The sequence below is a fragment of the Festucalex cinctus genome, chromosome 5 (assembly GCF_051991245.1).
Source record: "Festucalex cinctus isolate MCC-2025b chromosome 5, RoL_Fcin_1.0, whole genome shotgun sequence".
Classification (NCBI taxonomy): Eukaryota; Metazoa; Chordata; class Actinopteri; order Syngnathiformes; family Syngnathidae; genus Festucalex; species Festucalex cinctus.
In genome coordinates this window covers 13,221,355-13,247,987 of record NC_135415.1, presented here as the reverse complement: position 1 = coordinate 13,247,987, position 26,633 = coordinate 13,221,355, and the positions used below count along the sequence as shown (strand labels likewise).

Here is a 26,633-nt window from a genome sequence, read left to right as displayed (position 1 = left end):
AGCAAGATGAAATTTGAACAGTGTAAATCAGAAGTATTGTGTGGCAGTTGTGACATGGCAAAAAAGTATGGAGAATAAAAATCACAATAACATACGTGGGAATGCTTCACCATTCCCACAACCCTCTTTAGGTTGTCGTAAAACTAAAAAATAAAATAAACAATGTAGTATTAGCTAACTATACACGACACACTCTCATTGCACTCTAATCTCTCATAACTGTCCTAATTAACTAAAATGAATCTAGAGTGTTGTTATCTTGACATCACATGTACTTACGGACAATTCTCGTCCAAAGCAACAACAAAAAACAGCATCCAACAGTCCGCGTAACAATGAACGCGTGTCGGGGTTGCATTGGTATTTTTTAGAGGGAAAAAAGTCACATAGTCACAAATATTCAAATTTTTGTAGACTTGTAGTTCAAAATATGAATAAAATAAAGTTGTAATTGTTTTTTTTTTTTTGAGAAAAAGTTTTTTAAAAGGCATCGAATTAAGAAAATGAAGACTTATGAAGTCGTATGATTAAAACTTCTTTACAAGAGTAAAGTGGCACAATTAAATCAGTTGTCAAAGAATATAACTGAGCTATTAATAGCTCAGTGCAGCAATTCACAGGCAGGAATCATCAATGACTAGTAATATTGTTTTGTGTGTGCGTTTCAAGGTTATTTTAGTTAACTAAAACTGTCGAAAAAATGAAAAACTTCAAACAATTGCGTTAATGAAAAAATAAAAACAAAAATGCTTTTTTAAGAAAACAAAAACTAACTGAAACTACATTTTATGTTTACAAAACTATAATTATAGAAATTGGTAATTAATTTAATGCATGCGTCATTGGGGATGATTTTAAATGTGATTTTAAGTAGATTTATTTTTTATATTAACCGAAATAAGGAGATTTCAGTGTGTCCACAGAAGTGACGTCATCTAGAACCAGCCAATAGAAAACCATCTTCAGTTAACGTTGCTCCCATGGTGTTTTTTGAATATTGCGGACAAATAATATACACTTAAAAAAAAAACCTAATACTGAAACTAAACTATAACTAAGCATTTATTAAATCACGAAAACTAATAAAAACTACCAGAACCATGGTGCAAACTAATTAAAACTAACTAAATTTAAAAAAAACAAAACGAAATCAAAATGAAAATAATATAAAAATAACAACCCTAGTGCATATGTGTGTGTTGTTGTTGTGGTAGGGCTGACGCTGCTGCTTCCCTACCTGCTGACCAACCGAAGCAAATGGGCCGACTGCCGCATCCGAGTCTTCATCGGCGGGAAAATCAACCGCATCGACCATGACAGACGCATGTCAGCCACACGCACCCGCACCTCGCATACCTCATAGGCGAAGACGCACACTGACGTGTGTGTGTGTCTGTGTAGGATGGCGACGCTGCTCAGCAGGTTCCGCATCGACTTCTCCGACATCAACGTTCTAGGAGACATCAACACCAAACCCAAGAAACACAAGTAAGTTACAATGAACATGTGCGCACAGGGCCGATTATCTTCCCCTTAAAACGTTATCGAAGAAAATCGAAGTTTCCGACCTTGTGAACGTACCCTGAATGCACCATTTTGCTTGCGTAGCATTAGCAAATAGCAAGTGTGTAGTCTGTTATTATCCCTAAGCTTCCTTTAAGCTGTTTAATGACACCCCAGTTGGAGTTAACTGTAAAACTAAACACACAACATTAAGAATTACATCCACTGTATATTTATATACAAAACATGCTTCGTTTTTAAAACATTGCTAGCCTAGCGCTAACAGGAATTAGCAAATGTTAACAGGAAGTTAGCATCAACTTCGGGATTGTTTTTCCTTTAAATAACAAAATCTTGTGGGAACACATAGCCACAGATGAGATAATACTACGCAAAGGCATAAATTCTTCAAATGCTTTACAGCAGTTGTTAAAAAAAAAAAATAAAAAAAAATAAGTGATTTTATTATTGACACATAAATCTATACAATAACCTTGTATACTTAAGGAATTTTTTATATGGACTAAGCAGAGAATCTTAATAATTAAAGTTTGAGCATAAGTGGTGCCCATTGAAAAGGAATTGGGGAATGGGTTAATTTTATGCATTATAAATTTTTAAATAATTGGCAGATTAATCGTTTTTTATTTCAGCCAATAATCGGTATCGTCTTAAAAAAAATGTACTGTGCACACACACATCTTCACACATCGTGTATGTGTGTGCAGTAAGTTGTGGTTCAAGGCCCTGGTGGAGTCGTACAGGTTGAAGGAGGAGGACATGGAGCAGGAGGCGGCCGAGCGTCTGAAGGCCGAGCAGCCCTGGAGGATCACCGACAACGAGCTGGAGCTCTACAAGGCCAAGGTGACGCAGAGCGCGTCCGCTGCGCGCGCACGCAACATTTGTTTTGTAATAACTGCAACGTAGGCCACTTGTTTGTGTTCAGAGCAATCGGCAGATTCGACTCAACGAGCTCCTTAAGGAACACTCCGGCGACGCCAAGCTCATCGTCATGTGAGGAAACGAGTCTTCGTCACTTGACCATCAAAATTACGAACGAGAACAAATATCTTTTTCCCTAAAAAAAAATAAAGTTAAAGAACAATTCTTGCAAAAATTGCGGGAAAGATTTTGGACTTATTGCCTAGAAATAACTATCTCAATAAATTCAATCAATTCTCTGAACTGCTGTGTCCAATAAAGTACACTTAAAAAAAAAAATAGTCCTAGAAAAAAAATTACTTGATATTACTAAGTATTTTTTTGTATAAATTGACTGTTTTTTTTTTACTTCTAAAAAAAACTCCCCAACTCTGTTTAAAAAAAAAAAAAAAAAGTATAGATAGTATAAATTTTGAAAGAAAACATGCTTAAAAAATCTAAATAAAAACATTATTGAATTTGGTTATTAAATAAAAAAAATTAAAAAAATCTAATTTAACTTTTTTCTTGATAAAACATTTTTTCCCAGAAAATTCTTCTGAAATTGATATTCTGACAAATTTTGAAAGAAACATGCTTAAAAAAGATCTAAATGAAAACATTATAAAATTTGTTTGAAATAAAAAAAAAAAAATAGCAATTTAATTTTTTTTCTTGATATATTTTTTTCCCCCCAGAAAATTCTTCTGAAATTGATATAATATATATTCGGACATATTCGGAATTGTGAAAGAAAACATGCTTTAAAGAAATCTAAATGAACACATTATTGAATTTGGTTATTAAATAAAAAAAAAAAAAAAAAAAAAGTAATTTTCAAATTTATTTTTTCTTGATAAAACATTTTTTTTTCCAGAAAATTCTTCTGAAATTGATATAACATATGAAAAATTTTGAAAGAAAACATGCTTAAACAAAATCTAAATGAAATTACTATTGAATTTGGTTATTAAATTAAAAGAATAGCCATTTAAATTTATTTTTTTTCTTGATAAAACATTTTTTTCCAGAAAATTCTTCTAAAATTGATACAATATGAGAAATGGTTTTCATTGTACGATTGCAACGACCGCCATTTATTTTATTTTTAATACACACGACATTTACATTTAGTATAGAAAACAATACGCATGATACTGTTTGTACACATTAATTGACGATTGTGTAATTGTAATTTTCTTTACCTAAAAGTGATGCCCTTTTGTGATTGGTCAGGACAATGCCGTTGGCGAGGAAGGGCGTGGTTTCTAGCGCCCTCTACATGTGCTGGCTGGAAACGCTGTCCAAGGAACTTCCTCCTATTATGCTGGTGCGAGGAAACCACCAGAGCGTCCTCACGTTCTACTCCTAAAGTTGAAAAATACACACTTTTACTTTGGTGTCACGTGCTGTGTTTTTGTCATATTTTTGTAAATTATTATTCAATTGTCATTAACAAACTGACCAAATAAACTTCTAACAGTTTGTTTTATATGAATGAAAGTTGTATTGATGTGAAGAAGGAATTTGTCCCTATGTTGCCATTTTTTTTTTTTTAACTTGGTTGAACATTTAATTAAATAAACTATTACGTACACATTGTCTTGTTGTCAAACCTTTGAAGTAGAAGTACAAAAAAATATGACTTACTTCCTTGTCTAAGTTTTACACAATAAGCTTATATTAAATTTAATGAACGTCTCATAATCTGGGGTGAACGGAGATGCGTTTAAGACTCCCTGGAAAAGCCAAAATTATAGTTAATCCTTTACACTTAAATGTTATTTTGACCTAAAAAAATGATATTCCTCTAATATTTTGAATAAGAGTAAGTAGCTGTTATAACATTTATGATTAAATTCTTAAATAGTGATAAAAACCCTAAATTAGTGACGTGTAGCGAGCAGTGACGGGAGTCGGAGGCAGAGTGTTGAAGTCCGGAGCCAAAGACCGGCGGTTTATTGATATCAGCTTCTCATCGTTTAACAGCAACAACAACTCACTCTGTGCGAGGCTCACAGACCTACCAACATTTTGTTCTTTTATCCTTTCATCCTTTCATCCCAACAAACTCCCCCTCCGTCCCAACGTTCCGTGGGTGAATTATGTTCTGATCACTACACAAGCCCCCCCAGAATTCACCCACAATCAAACTCCGGATGACGGGGCGGCAACTGCCGGGCCCCTGCGGGTACATGACCCAGGGAGCGAGGGCGGGAGGGACACAGCAGAAACACCAGAACAGACCCGCGCACCAACTGGCGGGGATGCAGGAACAACTGGAAGGGACCCCACACGGTCCACAAGGCGCAGCCCAGGGGGGCGGCCGCGGCGGGGGGCGCGGGGTGGTCCAAGGGGTCAACATGGTCCACATGAGCCGGTTTAACTTGCAACCCGGTGTCGGAGCCCCGAAGCGACTGGGTGTCACGGTCGGAAGCCTGGTCGGCCGACATCCGGGAAAAGTCGAGGCCCAGCTGTATCGTGTTGACGGCTGCCCTGGACAGACAATCCGCGACCACGTCGTCCTTGCCAGCGATATGTCGGATGTCCGTGGTGTATCCAGATATGAACGGCAACTGTCGCTGTTGCCGCGCGGACCACGGCTCGGACAACTTCGACATGGAGAAGGCGAGCGGCATGTGATCGACGAAGACCGTGAACTCACGGCCCTCCAGGATGAAGTGGAAGAGGCGGATGAACCTGTGGCAAAAAGTCACCATCCCGAGGAACTCCCGAAGACCCTGGGCCGTCCGGGGTCGAGGAAAAGCGGCAACAGCTTCCACTTTTGCCGGGAGCGGGGTGGCGCCGTCCTCGTTGATGAGGTGGCCGAGGTATTGGATGGAGGGCACACCAAAGACACATTCTGTCGTAGTGCCGTAGGTCCGGATCGGTGCATCGTTGGCCGCTGACAGGTGCGGGCCGTGAGCGCCCCCGGCAGCATCTTCAGCCGAGGCAGGCAACACGCTTCTGCGGGCGCCGGAGTCACAGAGGAACTTGAGTCTGGAGAGGGTGTCCATGATAAACAGCAGCCGGCACTCTGCGCCCCCACTCACAGCTGCAACCGAGTGGAGGCGTCGCCGTTTCCCGACGCAACAAAGGAGCAAGGGGCGCGGCACCTCCTCGCCTTACGAGGTGCCCTTGCGGCCGCCGGGACTGGGAAGGCGCGTGCAGAGGCCAAGACCTCGTGGTTGTGCCGCTGGGTGGCCAGGAAAAAGCGGTCGGCTTCTTCCGCCAGAGCACGTGGCTCGGAGATGGTAGTGTTCGCTAGCGCCGTAGCTCTGGCCGCCGTGGAGCTCCCGAGCGCGGCCTCGACGTGGTAGTAGCGCGTGGAATCGTCCGTAATTCCACGGATGGCAAACTGAGCTTCAGCTTGTACAAACCACGTCGCCGCGGCCGACTCCCAAAACTCCGGTAACTTGAGATCAGCGGAGTTCGCCATGTCGCTCAATTCGATCAAATTCTCAGCCTCGGAAACGTCAACGAGGCGAATGTCGGGGTCACCAATGTAGCGAGCAGTGACGGGAGTCGGAGGCAGAGTGTTGAAGTCCGGAGCCAAAGACCGGCGGTTTATTGATATCAGCTTCTCATCGTTTAACAGCAACAACAACTCACTCTGTGCGAGGCTCACAGACCTACCAACATTTTGTTCTTTTATCCTTTCATCCTTTCATCCCAACAAACTCCCCCTCCGTCCCAACGTTCCGTGGGTGAATTATGTTCTGATCACTACAGACGATGCATTCAGCTCCCCAGTAACTATCAAATTTTTCCACTAAATATTTTCGTCAAACAATACTGTATTTTCATAAGATATTGACGTTTCTAATTGAAAAAAATAAAGCATTGATTATACTATAATTATTGGTTACTGGCCAACAGTACCGTCTCCCCGCGATGCATTCAAAACTACTCGCATAATCCCATATATCAACGGTAAAACTGTCAAGTTGACTCTTAAGTAAAGGATATTAGTAGCATTTGTCGAGATAAATTAAACAGCCATTGATGATCAATCAAACATGGACAATAGCAACAAATAAACTGAAAAGTATTCCTCGTACTTGGTTGAAGTTAGAAACCCTTTAAAAGTCCGTACTGCTATTGAACGCATCTCATCCTGACGTCACTCGCGATCCAACAGGGCGGACATCGAACTTGTTCGCCGGTTTCAGGTGACTTTCCTTATGAATTATGAACATTAGTACCGTCATTGAATATTTATTCTGCTTTAACACGCGCAGTTAGCTTTAGCTCCTAAACGCGGCGACGTCGAGATAGTTAGCTTAGTCTCTTTTTAGTACGGTACATGGAGAAGTTTAACGTTTCGCCTTGAAAAGTCACAAAACGTCAGAATATGATTACATTTTTATCTTACCTCAACGTGCTAGTAACATCGCGATCACGAATCTACGAACTTCAGACCGTAATATATAATTAAAACAGACACACACACACACAAAAAACCGTTTATGAATGTTTTACTCACGTCCTCACGTAAGAGACCAGAGCACGTTGATTGACAGCTGTTTGCATCAATTAGAAAAAGGAGGAGAGGCGTGAATTTATCTATCACGTCATCATTTGGAGGGCACTTGATTAGGTACACAGTCATACACTAGCGACATGTTGGTATTTTCTACATTGTGTATAATATTAATGCAATACATTCGTAAAAACAAACAAACAAAAAAACACTGCCAATACAAAATAAATGAATTGAATTTTAAAATTCTGAATCACAGAAAGAAAAATAACAAAATTATCCCATAATTACAAAAATAATCTAAAAACTAATATCCAGCGTGTATGGTGTACCTAACGTATTGTCTGCATGCAGGATGTCCGGCGAGCATGAGGAGGAAGTCGCGGCGAGGTTCCTGGATGCGTCGTCTCGCGGCGACGAAGGTCAGGTGATGTCCCTGCTGTCAGCCGTCCCGTCTCTGCTGGACCGGACGTGCCCGAGAGGATGGACGGCGCTCATGCTCGCCGCCAGGAACGGACATCTTGGAGTGGTTCAAACGCTTCTCCGACACGGGTAAACAAAACCTGCAGTGGGCAGAAAAAGTCTGCACAACCCTGTCAAAATGCTAGTTTTTTTTTTGTGGTTTACAAAAAATGACCCCAAGATGCCTCTGGTTTGTCATGTCTTCATATCAAGGTGCGACAAGAATCGGGTGAACAGTAGCGGTCAGAGTGCGTCCGACGTGGCCAGGTTTTGGGGTCACAAGGACGTCGCCGTCGTACTGGGCGAGCGCGAAGAAGATGGCGTGGGCTTTGAGAACTACTTTGGGGACGAGCCTCTGGACCGTCTGAGTGCCAAGCGCGCCGACGCGGTGTGGCTGGAGGACAGGAAGAAGCATCCCGACACCGTCTTCTTGCTCTTCTCGGACCTCAGCCCCATGCTGCACCGGGACCAGCAGGTCGCAACTCGCTTCTTCATTCGGGTCTCGGCTTCCTCATGACTGTTTGACGTTTTTTTTTTAATAGTTTTAAAAACTTGTTTTAAGATGGATTTTAATCGTTTTGGTTATTGATTGTTTTGTATTTATTACATTTTTTTAAAATTACTTTTTAAATTCGTTATTTATTTTATTAAGCGGCACGGTGACCGAGTGGTTAGCACAGGGGTGGCGAGATCCGGTCCTCGAGGGCCGCAGTCCTTCAGGTTTTGGTTATTTCACTTCTTCAACACAGCTGATTCATGATCAGCTCATCAGCAAGCTCTGCAGAAGCCTGGTAACGAGCCTGTTAATTGGAATCAGCTGCACTTCGAGTAGGGAAATCTATAAAACCTGCAGGACTCCGGCCCTCGAGGACTGCAGTTTGCCACCCCTGGGTTAGCACGTCTGCCTCCCAGTTCTGAGGACTCCGGTTCGAGTCCAGGCTCCGGCCTTCCTGGGTGGAGTTTGCTTGTTCTCCCCGTGCCCGCGTGGGTCTTCTCCGGGTACTCCGGTCTCCTCCCACATTCCAAAGACATGCATGGCAGGTTAATTGGGCGCTCCAAATTGTCCCTCGGTGTGCTTGTGAGTGTGGATGGTTGTTCGTCTCTGTGTGCCCTGTGATTGGCTGGCAACCAGTCCAGGTGTCCGCCGCCTACTGCCCAGAGCCAACTGAGATAGGCGCCAGCACCCACCGCGACCCTTGTGAGGAATAAGCGGTCAAGAAAATGGATGGATTTATTTTATTATTATTTTATTTTTTTTTTACTTTGTTCCTGACTTGGGTCTGGATTTGATTTCGTTTTTATTTAATTTACTTTTTTGTTATTGTTTTGACTTTGCTTTTGATTTGAATTTGATTCTTGATGTTTGTATTTTTACTTTTTCTTTTTTTGACAGTTCTTACTTTGTTTTTATCTTGGTCCTTGACAAGATTATTTTAGTCAACTAAAACTAACGAAAAAACTAAAAACTAAAATTCAAAAAACAATTTCGTGAACCAAATAAAATAAAAACGAAAATGCGTTTTAAAAAACGAAAATTAACTGAAACTATAATTATAGCAAAAATGTTGTTCGTTTTAGTCTTTGGTAATTAATTTTGGGGATGATTTTAAATATTTATTTTGATAATATTTTGATTGACAAATACAATCAAATCAATGAATAAGGACGTTTGAAAGTGTGAAGTGACGTTATCTAGTAAGAGCCAATAGATGACCTCGTTTCATTTTTTTTTTTTTTTATATTCCTCACAAGTTATACACATTAAAAAAAAACTAATACTCAAACTAAAACGAAGAATTTATTAAATAACTGAAACTAATCAAAACTAACAGAACAACCCAGAAAACTTTTTAAAAAAATAACTAAATTAAAAAAAAAATAACTCAAAATGAAATAAAAACTAACTAAAATGAAAAATTCCAAATGGTGCTTGATTTTGAATTATTTGCTTCATGACTTTATTTAAAAAAAATTAAATAAATCATGGTTTCATTTTCGACTTGGTTCTTGATTTTGATTCAATTGTGTTCATAATTTGATGTTTCTTTTCATGTACAATTAAAAAAAAAAAATAGTTTTGACCTGGTTTTCAACTTGATTCTTGATTCAAATTGATTAATTTTGTTTTTGTCTTGCTTCTTGTTTTAAATTTCAAATTTTTTTTTAAACTTGTTTTTGTATGACTGTTTTGACGTTTTTTACATGTATTTTTTTTATGTTATTAGTTGTTAACTTGGTACCTGATGTGTTTTTTGTTTTTTTTTGACAATTTATATTGCTCTTGACTTGACTTACTTGAGTTTGTCTTTCTTTTATTTTGTTGACAATGTGACTTGGGTTTTCTCGTCATCGTCGTGGACTTCCCGCAGGGTGTGCAGCATTTGTGTCGACTGGGCTACGAGGCGGTCAAAGACCTCGTGGAGAAGCCGGACTGCGTGCTGGTCTTCCTGGGCGTGGAGAAAAAGAAGAGGAGGAGGAGCGCCACGACGGGAATGGAAAGCGTGTCCGGGGAGCTCCCAGCCTGGTTCGCCATCAGCGGCGTGGAGGAGGACGGCGCCTCACTGCTCGGCCGCTGCCCACATGGGGAGCGGAAGTGCTCCTTTGCCACTGCGCCGCACCGAGACCTGCTCAACCTCGGTGACGAGGACGCTGGTGAGGATGGCGACGCTTTCTTCTTCCAGTTATTTCTTTTATGTCCAGTCTTGTTTCCCCTCACCCTCTTTCTCATTTTTATCTCGTCGGTTTATTTTCATTTTCCACCTTGTCCTCGTCTTATCTTTTGGCTTCTCTGTCCTGTCTTCTCACCATTTCTTTCTGGGTTCCTCTCCTCATTTCTGTCTCCTAGTCTTTTCTTCTCCTACCCTTTAATGGGTTTCTTGTCATCTGTTGTTTTCCCTTTATAGCATATCTTTTGCACTTCTTTTCCTTGTCCATTTTTCTTTTCCTCATTTCCTTCTCCTTGTACCTCTTTCCGTCGTCTTGTCTTCTCATTTTTGTCGTTTTCTCCTTTCCCCTCCCTTTCGTCTACTTGCTTTCTTCTCTCATTCTTTTCTTCTCATCTCATTGAGTGGCACAATTATGAACACACGAACATAAAATAAGCATGCAAAAATGTAATTGTCTATGAATGCCACCAGATGGCACCAAAGCCATGTTTTGATATTAGACGTTGCTTTTGTGTGAGTACAAAAGCGGTGAAGAATTAGCCATAGATTCCCCTCCTCTCCCTCCTCATCTGTGACTTGGTAAATCTGTATTTTAAAATATAAATGATGCATTTTCATGACTGCACTGCTGTATTTAATGCGTAACTACTGGCTGCATCCAGGCAGATCACATTTGTTCAAAATAAAAACAACTGGGTTTGTGTGGGGGCGGGACGACTGGTTAGCATGTCCGCCTCCCAGTTCTGAGGACTAGGGTTTGAGTCCAGGCTCCGGCCTTCCTGGGTGGAGTTTGCATGTTCTCCCCGTGCCTGTGTGGGTCTTCTCCGGGTACTCCGGTCTCCTCCCACATTCCAAAGACATGCATGGCAGGTTAATTGGGCACTCCGAATTGTTCCTAGGTGTGCTTGTGAGTGTGGATGTGTGCCCTGCGATTGGCTGGCAACCAGTCCAGGGTGTCACCCGCCTATTGCCCAAAGCCAGCTGAGATAGGCTCTAGCACCCTCCGCGACCCTTGTGAGGAATAAGCGGTCAAGAAAATGGATTGATGGATGGGTTAGTGTGGGTTGGGTTCAATAAAATGCAGTACTGCTGCCACTGTCAAGTCACCAAGGTTATTTTAGTTAACTAAAACTAACGAAAAAACAAAAATTAAAAAAACAATTTCGTTAACCAAATAAAAAACGAAAACGTTTTTAAAAAACAAAACAAAAAAAAAAACCTCACTGAAACTACATTTTATGTTTACAAAACCAATTAATAGCAAAAATGTCCTTTGTTTTAATCTTTGGTAATTAATTTAGTGCATGAGCCTTTGGGGTTGATTTTAAATGTGATTTTAAGTATATTTATTTTTCTATATTAACCAGAAAAAGGACATTTGAAAGTGTGTCACACAGAAGTGACGTCATCTAGCAGCAGCCAATAAGCGAAGTGCGCATCTCGAATTTAAGGTGCATTATGGGTAGCGGCGTGGTGCATTGTGGGTAGGCGAAACTACCAAACGGTCATTGAAAATGAATTGGATCCAATGGTTTGGAAACGTTTCAACCGCTGGAAAGTTGCTGTTTTTTATTAATATTCATAGTATGTAGTTTACTGACATCGGGGAAGTTGACTTGCAAGCTTTAAAGTGTAGAGTTACGCAAAGATTGTCACCACTCTAATCTCCGCCATTCAAATTGATAGGATAGTCGGTAGCCTTGTTCTTTCCCTCGCGCATGCGCAAACTTAATGCGAACTTCGCTTATAAAAAAGCACCTTCAGACGACGTCACTCCCATGGTGTTTTTTTAAAAATTGTACACAATACACCTTAAAAAAAAAAAAAACTAATACTGAAACTAACTAAAACTAAGCGTTTATTAAGTAACTAAAACTAAACAGAACCACACTAAAAACGAACACAAAATGAAACAAAAACTAACTAAAATTAAAATTCCAAAACTATAATAACCCTGGCAGTGCTGGACTGGCCATCTGGCATACAGGGCAGATGCCCGGTGGGCCGGCCTCTTTTGGGGCCGATGCGGTGCTTTTTAATTATTATTTTTCATACATTTTAGTCCAAGCGACTGGCCCACAATTTGGAGGGACCAGTCCGTTAAGGCATTTCGAATATAGACAGCAAACTGAAACATCATTAGTAAACATCAATAGCAGAACCACACGTTAGGCAGGAGTCAGGCTGGGTCAAATATTTTTTTTGTGCCAGTCCAGCCCTGCTTACTGTCCTCGCGGCCTTGTATGCCATTTGAGTATGTCACACCTGAAAGCAGCATCCAGTCGTTGTTGTTTCAGGCGTGCTGGCTCCAGCGCGCGCCCTGCTGGCGTGGCACCGTCGCTACGCTTTCTGCTCCACGTGCGGCGGCGCCACCGTCTCGGAGGAGGGCGGACACAAGAGGACCTGCCGGAGGCAACAGTGCCCCAGCAACAAGGGGATACACAACACGTGCTACCCGCGCACTGGTAAGCACACGTTGCAAAAAATAATAATACTTTTCCGATCGTGTTCACCTTGCTGCTGCGGTTCCTTACCAGACCCCGTGGTCATCATGCTGGTGGTCCACCCTGACGGCAACCAGTGCCTCCTGGGCCGGAAGACCATCTTCCCTGCTGGAATGTTCTCCTGCCTGGCCGGCTTCGTAGAACCCGGTAAGCACGCACACAACCACACACATACACAAACAGGAAGTGACATCAAGTGACAGGAAGTGATGTTAGGCGAGACGCTGGAGGCGGCGGCGCGGCGCGAGGTGCGTGAGGAGAGTGGCGTGCAGATAGGCGGCGTCCGCTACGTCTCCTGTCAGCCGTGGCCCATGCCCTCGCAGCTCATGATTGGCTGCCACTGCGTCGCTGTGACGTCCTACGTCAGCGTGGACCGCAGCGAGATCGAGGACGCCCGATGGTTTCAGCGGCAACAGGTGAGGCAACGTTAATGCCGAATTGACAACTTGCCTTGCTGATTGGTTTTGTTTTTGTGTTCCGTGGGTCAGGTGGCGGAAGCGCTGTTGGGCGGAGGATCTCACCCGGGCCCCGGTCCCGTCCAATCAGGTCTCGTCCTACCGCCCAAGCAGACCATCGCACACCAGCTCTTGCGGCACTGGATCAGCATGTCTGCCAACCTATGAACTTTATACAGTATTATCACTGTCAAAAAGGCGTATCCATTAAAAAAAAAAAAAAAAAAAAAGCGAAGGCATATCCGTGATGAAGTTTCGTATCCATGATAATGATTCGTATCCGTACTTAGTAATATTTCGTGTGTTCGCGTAAAAAATGTGTGTAATTTTTTTTCTCTTGTGAATACGTATCAAAATTTTGCGTGTGGATTTTTTTCTCGCAGATATGACTCACTGCTGTGGGTACAAATTCAGAACATGAAAATTAGGATGACATCACAGGCAGGTCAAAAGGGAAACTAGTCGAGCCACGATTCCTCCACCTGCACCAAGAAAATAGATTGCAAAAATGCATATTTAAAAAATATAAATTAAATATAAATTGGATTCTGATATTAACATTACCTGCTGCAATGACGCTTTTTATTTTTCATTTTATTATTAAATGTTTTTTTTTTTTAAATAAATTGGGTACAGCCGTTAATGTTACCTGCTGCGATGACGCTTATTTTAATTATTAAAAAAAAATAAAAAAAAATAAACTGGATACTGACGTTAACGTTACTTGCTGCAGTAAAGCTTTTTATTTTATTTCAATTTATTATTAAAAAATAAATAAAATTGGATACTGACGTTAACATTATCTGCTGCAATGCCGCTTTTGTTTCGTTTTAATTATTTAAACAAATAAAATAAAATTGGATACGAACGTTAACGTTACCTGGTGCAATGACGCTTTATTTTATTTTATTATTAAAAAAATTGAAATAAATTGGATACTGACGTTAATGTTACCTGCTGCGATGACGCTTTTTATTTCATTTTAATTATTTAAAAAAAAAACAAAATAAATTGGATACTGATGTTAACGTTACCTGCTGCAATGACTTATTTTATATCATTTTATTATTTTAAAAAATTAAATTGGATACTGACATAAACGTTACCTGCTGCAATGACGGTTTTTATTTCATTTTATTTTAAAAAAATGACAAATTAAATTGGATACTGACGTTAACGTTACCTGCTGCGATGACGTTTTTTTTGTTTCGTTTTAATTATTTAAAAAAACAAAATAAATTGGATACTGATGTTAACGTTAACTGCTCTAATGATGCTTTTTTATTTTATTTCATTTTATTATTGAAAAAATAAATACATTAAATTGGATACTGACATTAACATTACCTGCTGCAATGACGTTTATTTTATTTTATTTCATTATTTAAAAAGAATAAAATAAAATAAATTGGATACTGACGTTAACATTACCTGCTGCAATGACGCTTTTTATTTTATTTAATTTTACTATTAAAAAATAATAATAAATTGGGTACTGACATTAACGTTAGCTGCTGCGATGACGCCTGACTTGAGCTGTGAGAAGCCCCGTCCAAACCGCGCGCGTATGACATTTTTGTGATCTTCGAAAAAAATAACTTTATGGTGCATGCGCAGGTGGAGGAATCGCGGCTCGACTAGTTTCACCTGTGACGCCATCCACATTCAACGTTCTGGATTCGTATCCACAGCAGTGGCGTCGTTCACAAGAGAAAAATTCAGATGCACAATTTTGTTTTGTACTCACAAGGGGGGGGGGGGGCGCACATTTTTTGACACATGAAACATTACTATTACGCACATGAATCGTTTATCATGGATACGTAACGTTTTATCACGGATACACCTTTTGAACAGTGACCTTACTCCATAAACTTTGACCTCAAATACTCCAGGACCACTACTTGACGAGTTAAGAAACAAAAAACATTAACAGTCAGTGACCAAACTTTTACTTTCAAATAAAAGCAGACAAAACAGGACTTTTTGTTCCCACCAAAATACCTTACCTTTTTTTTTTTTTTTTTTTTTTTTACCTGACTGACCTGCAACATCTCTTGTCCTTTCCTTCCCGACTTCTCACTTCTTTAGCAGCATCACGGTCACGTACAAGGGCAAATTAGGAAGTAGCTAAGCGCAACGTGAGCGACACCTTAGCAGACAGGAAGTTGCCTGCAAAATCACTCGTAAAAACAACCAGAAGAGTGCAATTCAAGAGCAAATTCCCTCAAAAGCCAGAAATTTACTTTACTTTTTTTTATATGTAGATATCACACTCACTTGAAAATGCTTCCTCGGATCCAAGATGGCACCAAGGTAATAATTTTATGCACATTGACTTGAGCATTAAAAACGATGAGTTTTTCAACGAACGGGATAAAAAAAATAAATAAATAAAATAAAAAATCTACAAACAGGTCAATCTGCAACTTATTGATTACTGTAGTTCCAATTCTAAAATGCAATTCCAAAATAAAAATAAATTCCAATTCTAAAAGTATTCTAAAATAAAAGCACCAGCAAGTATCAAAAAAGAAACGTTTAATTTCTTTCTTTCACACAATACTTCAGTTCTCTGCTTGTTCCAAATACAAAAAAATGTACAAACATTTAAAAAGGAAAGCAAGCTGGTGCAATTGCTACAGCCTGCAAACACTCACACAGACAGACAAATGAGAAATAAAAGAAACGAGTCTTGTCAAGTTGCTTTTTTGTTATTTACACAAGTACACCAGCAGGGGTCGCTGCTGGTCACATTAAACTGACCCATCAGAAGTCAACTCGAAGAGTGACACAAAAACAAAAAAACAAAGACAAGGTTGAGATGACCTGGCTCCTCTAAAACAGGAGGCCACATCATATATATATATATTTTTTGTCCATTTTTGAGCGTTTGTCTTTCATTGGGGTGGCAGGTGAGACTTTAGGCGAGAGGCGGGGGGACTGGTTGCCAGTCCTGACTTGATATACTGGACAGAGTTGGCTGGACGTTCACAATAAAAGCATGGCTATTTCTACTGCTCCTAGATGGGCGGTGATTTTATTTGACCTTTAAAAAAAAAAAAAAAAGGCTTGAGACGCAAGTTGGGCCACCATCACACCTGGTGTGCACACCTGGCACAAACACCTTTACAACCCATTTTGAAGAGTTCATATTTGGTTTACAATTTACATCTCTCCAATCAGGCAATCTGACACGTACTCCTCAACATTCACAGCTGATATGGACACCTTCGTATTTGATTTGAACTAGTTCAAACCGGTTACAAATTCATCCAAATCTGATATGGACCGATTCACACCTGGTAAGAAATCATTCCTACCTGATGCGGACACTCTTGGTATTGGACATATTCGGACCAGATATTAAATCATTCACATTCGTTCACAGCTGAGAGGGACCCGTTTGGACAAATTCATGCCAGTTACATGGACAGGTTTTCACCTGGCATGGAATCATTCACATCTGGTACAAACGTGTTCACACCAGGTACATCTGGTGAATAAATTGCAAAAAACAAAAAAAACCAAACAGAATTATTTGCATCCAGTAGGAACCCATTCACATCTGGTTTGAAATCATTAGTAAAGTTTTACAAAAAAAAAAAAAAAAAAAAAAATCACTCACACTTGTTACGGGCTGCACCTTTACCTGGTCTGGAGTCATTCGCACCTGGCATTAAATAATTCATGACGCTGACTGACGCAGTCACACCAACTGGTACGGACACGTCCCCCCGCTGTTTCACACCTGGTAAGAAATAATTCATCCAGTTACATGGACAAGATCACACCAGTTCCGGAAGCCGTCACACCTGGTGCACACGAGTTCATTAATTATGCACCAGATCGTGAGAAGGTTCTGCTCAGTTGAGTTGTTGACAGAGAAAAAGAAAAAAAAAAATACTAAAAAGAATTTCTGAGAGAGTTCTGCTTACTCGTGACTGGCAGGAGTGTGGATTTTCTTTCTTTTTTTTTTTTTTTTTTTTACACTTGAAGGCATCGCTTTGGTTCAAGCATGTGGCGCTCACGTTCATGATTGGTGCATAGACGACGAGGACCAGGAAGGTTCCAGTGACACGCCGATTAGACAAGACAACAAAGCTCCTTATATCACCTGTTAGTTAGCGTGGCGCTGAATGACGCCAGCAGGACCTCGCTCCGTTCCGGAAGTCCAAGCCGAGGAGGAGGGGAACCGAGCTCAAAAAAATTTGTGTGTGTGTGTGTGTGTGTGTGTGCGCGTGCATGCATGTTATTTGTTGCGCAGCTGTTCCAGCTGGTCCTGATACTCTGTGAACAGTCTTTGGAATCGCAGGTTTTCTCCGATGACGGGCAGGACTTCCTGCAACAACTCCCGCTTGCGTAAACCCTGAACACAAGATTGGGGGGGGGGAACGCACCAGTTAGCATACCACAGTGACACAATATCACAATTTCATATCACGTAACATGAGTCATATTGTAGTGTTATATCGTAATAATTTAAAAATAATTTTGTCAATTCACATTTTTAACCGGACTAAAACTAGACTAAAACCACTAGGACTAAATTAGCAAACACATTTTTGTCAACTAATGAAGATGAGACAAAAATGTACTTCACTTAACTCATTTACTCCCAAAAACGTTATATATATTCTATTTTAAATGTTTACGTGTCCTAGTAGTGCCTAATACTGCACTTAAAAGTTGTGTTCCTAAATCTTAAACGGCTATATCAGACATTTTGAATTTTTTTCCCCCCATTTAATGTGAAAAGGAGAAGACACTAAATCCTACACGGCTACATTAGACATTTTGAATTTATTTTTAAATTTTTTTATTTAATGGAACAAGCACTTTACAAAATAAATGAAGACAAAGAACGATTTATCTTATTTTATTTATTTTTTTTCCTGTTCCAAAAAATGATCCGAGCCGAACTGTGACTTTTGTTATCCGCTGCATCACTACTGAATAATATCACACATAAAGAAACGCGGTGCAGAATAAGCATTGACACAAGAACAAAAACCAGGATAAAGGAAGTGCTTGATGTGTCCTACCAGTATGGTGGCCTCCCAGGCCGTAGCGGCCGACTTGTGAACGGGACCCAGGAGCTCCTTACAAAGGTCTCGCAGCCGAAACTCAGAGCCTAAAAAAGGGGAACCGACGAGATGACAGATTTCAATCCCTTCTTTCATTTGATAACTTTTTCATGTAGAATAATTAAAAGCTGCCAACAATGATGAACAAGCCCAGTGGACATGGGTAGAGCGAGCATAAAATGGTCGCTTTGAGATAAACGTTTATGAGAATTTGCTGTGTTTTCACCATAATAGACATGAAAAAAAAAAAAAGTGTTCATGTTTCTAAATTAAACTGGCGTGAGGCCCCGGGGACGGCCCAGGATACGTTGAAGAGATTATGTCTCTCGGCTGGCTTGGGAATGCCTTGGAATCCCGCCGGTGGAGCTGGTTGAAGTGGCTGGGGAGAGGGAAGTCTGGGTTTCCCTCCTAAAGCTGCTGCCCCCGCGACCCGACCTCGGATAAGCGGAGGAAGATGGATAGATGGATGTTTCTAAATTAAACTGGCTTCAAGGCACAAATTTGACAATTTATTTCCCCCTACCCCGCTTGTGGCGAGTCATAAAATTTTTCCAGAATCAGCCTAAAATGGCTATGCTGAGTTAAAAAGGTAAATTTCCTGTGTCTTTTAATAGCAATTACAACACGGTATTTTCAGCCCTTTCAACAGTTAACTATATGCATATAATGATTCAATCTTATCTTATGGCAATGTAATTTTCAATAAAATATTAGGGGTTTTGCTGGTTAGTTTTCTTTTTTTTTTTTTTTGCTTGCAGTCACTTATTTATTTATTAATGACATGATTGCAGCAGTGTCACAGTGCAGTGATGGCAAAAAAACTCATTTCAAGGAATTGATCATCTTAAAAGCAGTTTGACTGCAATTCTCCCCAGAACCTTTGGCCCAGGCACTTGGTGTACTGTCGCTGTGAAATGAACAGGTTGCCCCCATACGCCTAAGCTTGGTTTGTTTGTTTGTTTGTTTGTTTTTTTGAAGTGGAGACTTCGAGTCGGACTCAACTGTGCACATTTTGTAAGCGGGTGCAAGCTGGTTAGTTTTCTAACGCAGAAGTAAAACGCCCGGTTCAGTAAAACCCCGCCTCTCCCCGTGTGACTGCCGCACCCCCGGCGAGTCGAATGCAGTCTTGCTGCTTTTGGAGCTCTGCGTTTGAGCATTCCTCTGAATGCAAGCCATCAATTCTTCAATAAAACATTTGAAACAAGACGGCTCCTTGTCGCAAGAAATCGTGGAGGAGGAAGGGGAGCAGGGGAAGAAGAGGGAGGGGAAAAAAAAAAAATCAAAAAACCAACATGAGCTGGTCTCGAACCGGGTACTTGCTACTTACAGAGCAAGCGCACTAACCACTATACTATTCGCTCAGTTAGGCTCAACATGCTAAAGTTGATTGTAGTTGACACAAGTGACAGCCAGAGCCTTTGTGGAATTTTAAGACAGCCAATTATCATTGCACTTTGTCATTGCAAATGTGAAGGATACTGGATTGCTTTGAATTCATTTGGACAGAATGTTTACTTATAGAGGCTACTTTTGTCACTATCCCATGGAGGTCTCAAGAGAAAGTGGGCATGCGTTTAGTCCACAGAGGCAGTGAGGGGGTGGGTCCACACTCTATGATGTCATAAAGTGAGCACTCGCTCATTTTCTCAGGTTGGGAGGGTCTGATGCTTGGAGAGCACAATGACCTAGAATGTCTCAGAGAGGAACGAATGAAGGAAACCATCCACCCATCCATTTTCTTAACCGCTTGCTCCTCACAAGGGTCGCGGGGGGTGCTGGAGCCTATCCTAGCTGGCTTCGGGCAGTAGGCGGGGTACACCCTGAACTGGTTGCCAGCCAATCGCAGGGCACACAGAGACGAACAACCACTCACACTCACAAGCACCGCTAGGGACTATTTGGAGTGCCCAATTAACCTGCCAAGCATGAATTAGCAATTTAACACGACTAAAAGCTCCAAAAAGTTGATTTTTCATGTTACTGTCCCTTTAAGACATGGTTTCTGAAGACTCTTCTTGTGGGTCTAATGTCAACCAAATTTCATGCCGCTAAATCAAACTGCATCCAGGGGCTGAATTTTCAAATGGCATGCGAAAGCCTGCAAAATGTTGGTTAATAAGACAAATAAACGATGAGTAACTTTGCACTAGGGGTGCACCAAAAAATCGATTCATAAAAGAATCGAGATTCTCATTTATTAATCGAATCGAATCGATAATAATATCCAAAAATCGATTTTATTTAAATTAGAAATGAAGAAGAAGGGGAAAAGGCAGTTGTAGCCCACATGCTTTTTTTGTGGAAAAAGGCACTTACAAAACAAAATTAATAGATAATAATAAAAAAATAAATAAATAAATAAAAAATAAAAATAAAAAAAAGACACTTTAATGGCTCTATTTGTCATTTTGTCTTGGAAAGCAGACTGGAGTAGATAATAACAATGTTGTGCATATCTGTAAATTGAAGCAGAAATCATTTGTCAATCAAATAATTTTGAATCAAAAATCGTTTGAATCGAGAATCGAAAATCGATTCTGAATCAAATCGTAGACCCAAAAATCGTAATCGAATCGTGAGACAGTCAAAGATTCCCAGCCCTACTTTGCACCACCTGTTGCTCGCACCTAAATGAAACGATTGCGTACCTTCGTTGACGAGGAACCGTGCGTAGATGAGCAGCCAGTAGCGATACTCGGGCGCCGACTGCAGCGTGCGCGCCGCCGCCAGCTGGTTCTCCAGGAAGGCCAGAGTCATGCTCTGCTGCAGGTGGTGTGGGGCGGTCGACAGGCGGGACGCCATGCGGCCGGCGCTGCCATCAGGAAGAAAAAGAAGAGTGTCACTGTGCTTTTTGTACCTTTTTTTTTTCCAAGGAGCTTTGGTGTTTCGGCTTACTTGAGGTTGCGTCCCTGCATGGTGGCCAGAGGCCCCGAGGAGCCAGGTGCATCCTGGGTAGGGAGGCAGCTCCTAAAGTCGGCGCATTGGGCCAGACAATCTCCTCGATCTGCGATCAGCGTCCTGAACATGACAGCCAATGAGAGGAGAGTTAGTCTTAGTTACTCATTCATTGGCAATCGTTGGTGTTTCTCGGAGCTGTGTGATTGGCTAATATTGACAAGTGAAAAGGAGCTCGTTTGCGTGTCTCACCACGTCTCCAGAGACGGGCTGAAGCAGAAGGACTTGCCGTTGGACAGGCCGATGACCGGGACGCCCTGCTGGGTCAGCAGAGATTGAGACACGGTCACCTCTGAACCTAAACACACACACACACAAAAACACGGGTCAACAAAATGGCTGCTTTGAGGGCAGCGTCTCAAAACAAGAAACAGGAAGTGGCCGGTCTCACCAGACAAAATGGTGGCCAGGGACTCGTTTTTGACCAGAGCCTTCTGCTTATAGGCGTCCCTGTGGGCCGACGCAGAGCAAGTCAATAACATCAGAAATCACGTTATCAAAGGCAACATCAAATCAGACATCAAAGACACCCTCAATATACGACATTGCGACAATGTAACAAAATAACCTCAATTACATCAACTTCAATACAAAGACATCATCAAATAAGATATCAAAGACACCCTCAATATATACGACAATGAAACAAAATAACCTCAATGACATCATCAAATACGAAATCAAAGGCACCCTCATTATACAGCACTGAAACAAAATGACCTCAATGACATCATTAAGTTCAATACAAAACCTTTATCATCCTCAAACATCTTTACTCACTTATCAAGGACCTTCATCACCATCCACTACACGACAAAGACTCCCTCAAACCACACAACAAAGTAACACACCATCAACATGGTATAAAACAATGACAGACATCAACCACACACCGTCAAAAACACAATAAACCTCATGACATGAATGACAATCTATAAAACGCCACCATCAGACATGTCAAAAAGGCAAAGACAACTGCACAATATCAAAGACACAAACATCATCTTATCAACGACATCAACCACCCAACGAATGACATGAATGACATCACTTTCACAACATCAATTACACATCAAACAACTGTTTCAAAGACACCATCAAAAGCACAGTATCAAAGACACAAACATTGTCTTATCTACGACATCAACTACCTAAAGGATGACATGAATGGCATCACTTTCGCAAAATCAATCACCCCATTCAAAACACACATCAAACAACCGTGTCAAAGACACCATCAACAGCACAGTATCAAAGACACAAACATAATCTCATCAACGACATCAACCACCTAATGGATAACATTAATGCCATCACCTCCACATCAATCAAACACACACCAAATAACAGTGTCAAAGACACCATCAACTGCACAGTATCAAAGACACAAACATCATCTTATCAACGACATAAACCACCCAAAGGATCACATGCATGCCATCACTTCCACAACATCAATGACACCATTCAAACACACATCAAATAACTGTCAAAGACACCATCAGCTACACAGTATCAAAGATCAACAACCTCACAGCAATAAAGTCACATCAACCATTGCATTGTAGAGGTATAACGATTAAGCAATCGACAACTAGTAAATTATAAAATTACTTGATAATTATTTTTGATAACTCATCGTTTAGATAACTCATGAAGACTGACCTCGCAACTTCAGAGATGGCATCAAACATGACAATCATACATGCGTCAAAGACTTCATCAACCACACAAGCTTGCCCTCAAAGACACCGTCAAGCACATTGTTGAACTGACCACACAGAGAGTGTGGCCCCGGCGGTCAGTGCCATGACGAAGTGGGCCGAGCAGCTGAGGGCGGACACGGGTGACGGCAACTGGATGGACGGCAGGAGGCGGCGGCCGTAGGACGAGAACACCGACAGCATCCGGTCCTGGCACGCCACGGCCAGGACCTCGCTGAGGAGGGAGAGAGGATTGTGGTCACGTGACGTCTCAAGGGGTGGGGGGGTGTATCTTGAGGCTCACCAGCTCCCCGCGGCGGCCATCACCGAGCTGGGCAGCAGCGTGTTCCACTCGCGTCCGTCTCGGGAGCAGCACAGCTGACTGAGCCGGGAGCCGGCCGCCGACGTCACCTCGTTCTCTACCTCCAGGAAGAGTGCCGGCTCCATGCTCACCTGCGAGTGCGCACACGCACGTCAGCGCACCTGTCCCATTTTTTGAGCATCTTGCTGTCACCTGTAGGTTGAAGGCTTTCTGGAAGCTCGGCGTTGGCAGCTTGAGGACGGCTGCTGGAGCCGGAATGGGCGGCACCACCACCGCGGCCGCCACCCTGATGGGCTCCCGTTCCGGGGGAGAAGTTAACTGAAGAAAAAAAAATGTTTTAAACTTAACATAAGGCAGTGCTTCTCAAATAGTGGGGCAGGCCCCCCCAGGGTGGCGCGAGGCTTCGTCAAGGGGGGAGCGTTTGACCCCGGGGAACATGCTTTTTTATTTTTATTTTTTTTACCGTCTCAGAATAAAGTGCAATTGTACCTCCACTACATTGGGGGGCAGTGGCGCTGTCATTGGCAGAGTGTGCGCAGGAAGCATTCGCTCGGTGGTGTAGGTTTTTTTTTTGCACAGAGCATGCGCGCTTTGCACACAGTACAAAGTATTATGAAGTGTAGGCACGAAGTGTAATAGACCCTCAAGTGACACCATGAAAAAAATATTTAACAGGGATGAGAACACAGTCGGAGAGAGACGGCGATAAAGAGACAAACGAAAGTCGCCCGAAAGCTAAGACGAGGAATTATGACGAAGCGTAGGTGGTGTGGGGGGTTTGGGGGGGCGCGAGATGTTTTCTTCTTCCTAGAGTGGGCATGACAGAAAATAATTGAGAAGCACTGACATAAGACATTATGACATGAGATTTAATTCTCATTTTCCCACCATTTTTATTTATTTATTTTTTTTACCTGTGTGAAGGAGTGGCTCATCACAGGCGGCGCCATTTTGTCCTTGCGCGGCCGCCCCTTCTTGCGCTTCTCCACCACCTCAGCGGCGTCCATCATCAGCGGCTCAGCTTTGCGCTTGCACAGGGACAGGTTCTTGTTGATGGCGGCCATCTTGTCCTCACTGTCGCTGCTGGTGTCCTCCTTGGCCTTCACGTCCTTTGGGACAGACACCGCCACCGCGTCTTTGGGCCTGAATGAGCCCATCAGGAACGAAAAAGTAGTTAGAAGACGTAAACCGCGAATCACCATTCGCCTCCAAATTTGCCTATGGTGCTTATTTAAAACGATTAGCTGGGGGGGGTGCACCTATTTGTGCTTATTTCCAAGGTTGTTTTTAGCGACATGACATCAAAACACATTAACCACATATCAAAGAAACCATTAACCACACGACTAACAACATGAGACGTAAACTACACACAACATTAAAGACCACACGTTACCATAAATCACATCAGACACCCACTATCACGTCATCAAAGACACCAAAAAACACATGACAGCAACCAAAGACAACACAATTCACAAAACCACAAAATCAAAGACACTAGGGGTGTTAAAAAAAATCGATTCGGCGATATATCGCGATACTACATCGCGCGATTCTCGAATCGATTCAATAGGCAAAATCGATTTATTTATTTATTTATTTATTTATTTTTTTAGGATTCACACCTTAAGCATGGAAGAATGTTATATGAACGGAACATTAAGCCTTAATATTTTATTTTAATGCTGTTTAAACATGAAACAGATTACAACCTCTATAAGACTGAAATTTCAGATAAATAAATAATACATTTTCATATAAATCTTACACTCTACAAGCTTACTGATTAGTATTTTCTAAATTTGAATGAAAAAAAATCGCAACAATCGACTTAGAAATTCGTATCGGGATTAATCGGTATCGAATCGAATCGTGACCTGTGAATCGTGATACGAATCGAATCGTCAGGTACGAGGCAATTCACACCCCTAAAAGACACAACCGCTTTTTGTAAACCAAAGACTCCATCAACCACATTAGTAATCATACATTAAAGATATCAAAGACAGCACATCAAAGACACGAAAACCACCTAAGGACACTGTCAACCACATCACGCAATCACACGCCATTCACATCAAATCTACCATCTACCGCACATCAAAGACACCTTGTCGTCATCATCAATCACTACAAACACACATCACAGACACTATAACCACACATCAAAAGACACCATTAACCACACAGCATCAGTTTATTCTCTGAAAACCTTATAAACTTTTGGCTATATATATATTTTTTTTTTTTGCTTTGTCTAACTGTGTCGCCAAGGCCCCGGCCGGCTAATACAGGACTGTCTCAGAAAATTAGAATATTATGATAAAGGTCTTTATTTTCTATAATGCAATTAAAAAACAAAAATGTCATACATTCTAGATTCATTGCAAATCAACTGAAATATTGCAAGCCTTTTATTATTTTAATATTGCTGATTATGGCTAACAGCTGAAGACAACTCAAGTATCCTATCTCAAAACAAAATATTAGAATATTTCTTCAGACCAGGGAGCACTGCACATGACAGCAATAATCAGACTTCAGGGGCATTTGATTTAAAATCAAATTACTTTTGTAAACTATTTGTTCTGAAGCGTTAGGTTGAAAGATATGTTTAAGGTCTTTGGTACCATAGTTCCTATTTTCATAGAGAGGTAAAGTTGAGTGGAATACAACCTGTCAAGTGGCGGCAGGCCGGCAGTGGAGGAGATGGCGGCAGGGACGCCCGGCGTGGTCTTGGATCTCTCGGTGAACCTGGAGTCCAAGGCCTTCATCGGCTCGATCTTGGAGGCGGACGCCAGTAACAGACTGGCCTTCACGCCGGACGGGAGGACCGGCTCCCTGGTGTCCTCCAGGCCCTTGGGGGCCATGTTGGCGGATGGTGGCGGCGGCAGCGGGGCGAGCGTGGGGTCGAGGTTGGGCCGCAACACCCCCTGCAAGGAGGCCGCCGCCACCTGTCCCGGGCTGGAGTCGGTGCTGAGCTGCGGGGGCAGCTGATTGGACAAGGAGGACGGCAAGATGGGAACGCTGTTGAAGAGTGCCGGGGAGAAGTCCCTAACGAAGAATGTGGACAATCAATAGGTTATGCCGGCTCATCGAGAAGTTCGACAATAAAGAAATGGGACTGGGGCAGCCAGGTTCAGCACTCAGGAGTATCTTCACTAAGAAAGCGTTGCGGCCGGTAATAGCGTCAAATATTACACCACAACTACATCCGCAGTAGGGGTGTGAATTGCCTAGTACCTGACGATTCGATTCGTATCACGATTCACAGGTCACGATTCGATTCGATACCGATTAATCCCGATACGAATGGTCACGATTCGATACCGATTAATCCCGATACGAATTTATAAGTCGATTGTTGCGATTTTTTTTCATTCATATTTAGAAAATACTAATCAGTAAGCTTGTAGAGTGTAAGATTTATATGAAAATGTATTATTTATTTATCTGAAATTTCAGTCTTATAGAGGTTGTAATCTGTTTCATGTTTGAACAGCATTAAAATAAAAATATTAAGGCTTAATGTGCCGTTCATATAACATTCTTCCATGCTCAAGGTGTGA

General features: G+C 41.6%; 3 protein-coding genes and 1 long non-coding RNA gene across 8 annotated transcripts in view; 2 read left to right on the top strand and 2 right to left on the bottom strand.

Annotated features, from left to right (window-relative positions):
* The window catches only part of slc12a2l (solute carrier family 12 member 2-like), a 27,147-nt gene extending 23,238 nt beyond the window's left edge, over positions 1–3,909 (top strand). For all 3 annotated transcript variants that reach the window (XM_077521668.1, XM_077521666.1, XM_077521667.1), the window contains 5 exons: positions 1,215–1,326; positions 1,402–1,488; positions 2,232–2,367; positions 2,450–2,517; positions 3,661–3,909. In XM_077521668.1, the coding sequence (XP_077377794.1) occupies positions 1,215–1,326; positions 1,402–1,488; positions 2,232–2,367; positions 2,450–2,517; positions 3,661–3,796 (539 nt within the window). In that variant the 3' untranslated portion in view covers positions 3,797–3,909. The remainder of the gene's footprint in view (positions 1–1,214; positions 1,327–1,401; positions 1,489–2,231; positions 2,368–2,449; positions 2,518–3,660) is intronic.
* LOC144019067 (uncharacterized) overlaps positions 1–6,900 on the bottom strand; it is a 27,006-nt gene extending 20,106 nt beyond the window's left edge. The window contains exons 1-3 of the long non-coding RNA XR_013283586.1: positions 6,486–6,900; positions 3,630–3,792; positions 1,238–1,453 (exon numbers count right to left, since the gene is read on the bottom strand). This is a non-coding gene — a long non-coding RNA (uncharacterized LOC144019067). The remainder of the gene's footprint in view (positions 1–1,237; positions 1,454–3,629; positions 3,793–6,485) is intronic.
* nudt12 (nudix (nucleoside diphosphate linked moiety X)-type motif 12) lies at positions 4,802–16,526 on the top strand. Of its 2 annotated transcripts, none has more exons than XM_077521766.1 (8): positions 4,802–6,176; positions 7,262–7,459; positions 7,583–7,844; positions 9,739–10,021; positions 12,333–12,500; positions 12,573–12,686; positions 12,756–12,955; positions 13,028–16,526. In XM_077521766.1, exons 1-8 carry the CDS (start codon positions 6,160–6,162, stop codon positions 13,160–13,162), a joined length of 1,377 nt encoding a protein of 458 aa, XP_077377892.1. In that variant the 5' UTR covers positions 4,802–6,159; the 3' UTR covers positions 13,163–16,526. The 2 variants fall into 2 exon arrangements, with proteins under 2 accessions (XP_077377892.1, XP_077377893.1); XM_077521767.1 differs by lacking the exon at positions 4,802–6,176 and adding an exon at positions 6,204–6,596.
* Positions 15,519–26,633, bottom strand: part of hira (histone cell cycle regulator a) — a 27,824-nt gene continuing 16,709 nt past the window's right edge. Inside the window, exons 14-25 of one of the 2 annotated variants that reach the window (XR_013283558.1) lie at positions 25,741–26,118; positions 23,976–24,204; positions 23,254–23,379; positions 23,044–23,192; positions 22,813–22,974; positions 21,428–21,486; positions 21,229–21,334; positions 20,977–21,099; positions 20,730–20,893; positions 18,040–18,128; positions 16,318–17,363; positions 15,519–16,043 (exon numbers count right to left, since the gene is read on the bottom strand). Coding sequence is in view for 1 of the 2 variants with exons in the window: in XM_077521669.1 (XP_077377795.1) it covers positions 17,247–17,363; positions 18,040–18,128; positions 20,730–20,893; positions 20,977–21,099; positions 21,229–21,334; positions 21,428–21,486; positions 22,813–22,974; positions 23,044–23,192; positions 23,254–23,379; positions 23,976–24,204; positions 25,741–26,118 (1,702 nt within the window). In the remaining variant the exon portion in view is untranslated. Of the gene's footprint in view, positions 17,364–18,039; positions 18,129–20,729; positions 20,894–20,976; positions 21,100–21,228; positions 21,335–21,427; positions 21,487–22,812; positions 22,975–23,043; positions 23,193–23,253; positions 23,380–23,975; positions 24,205–25,740; positions 26,119–26,633 lie in introns of both variants that reach the window. The other variant, XM_077521669.1, reaches the window with a different exon arrangement.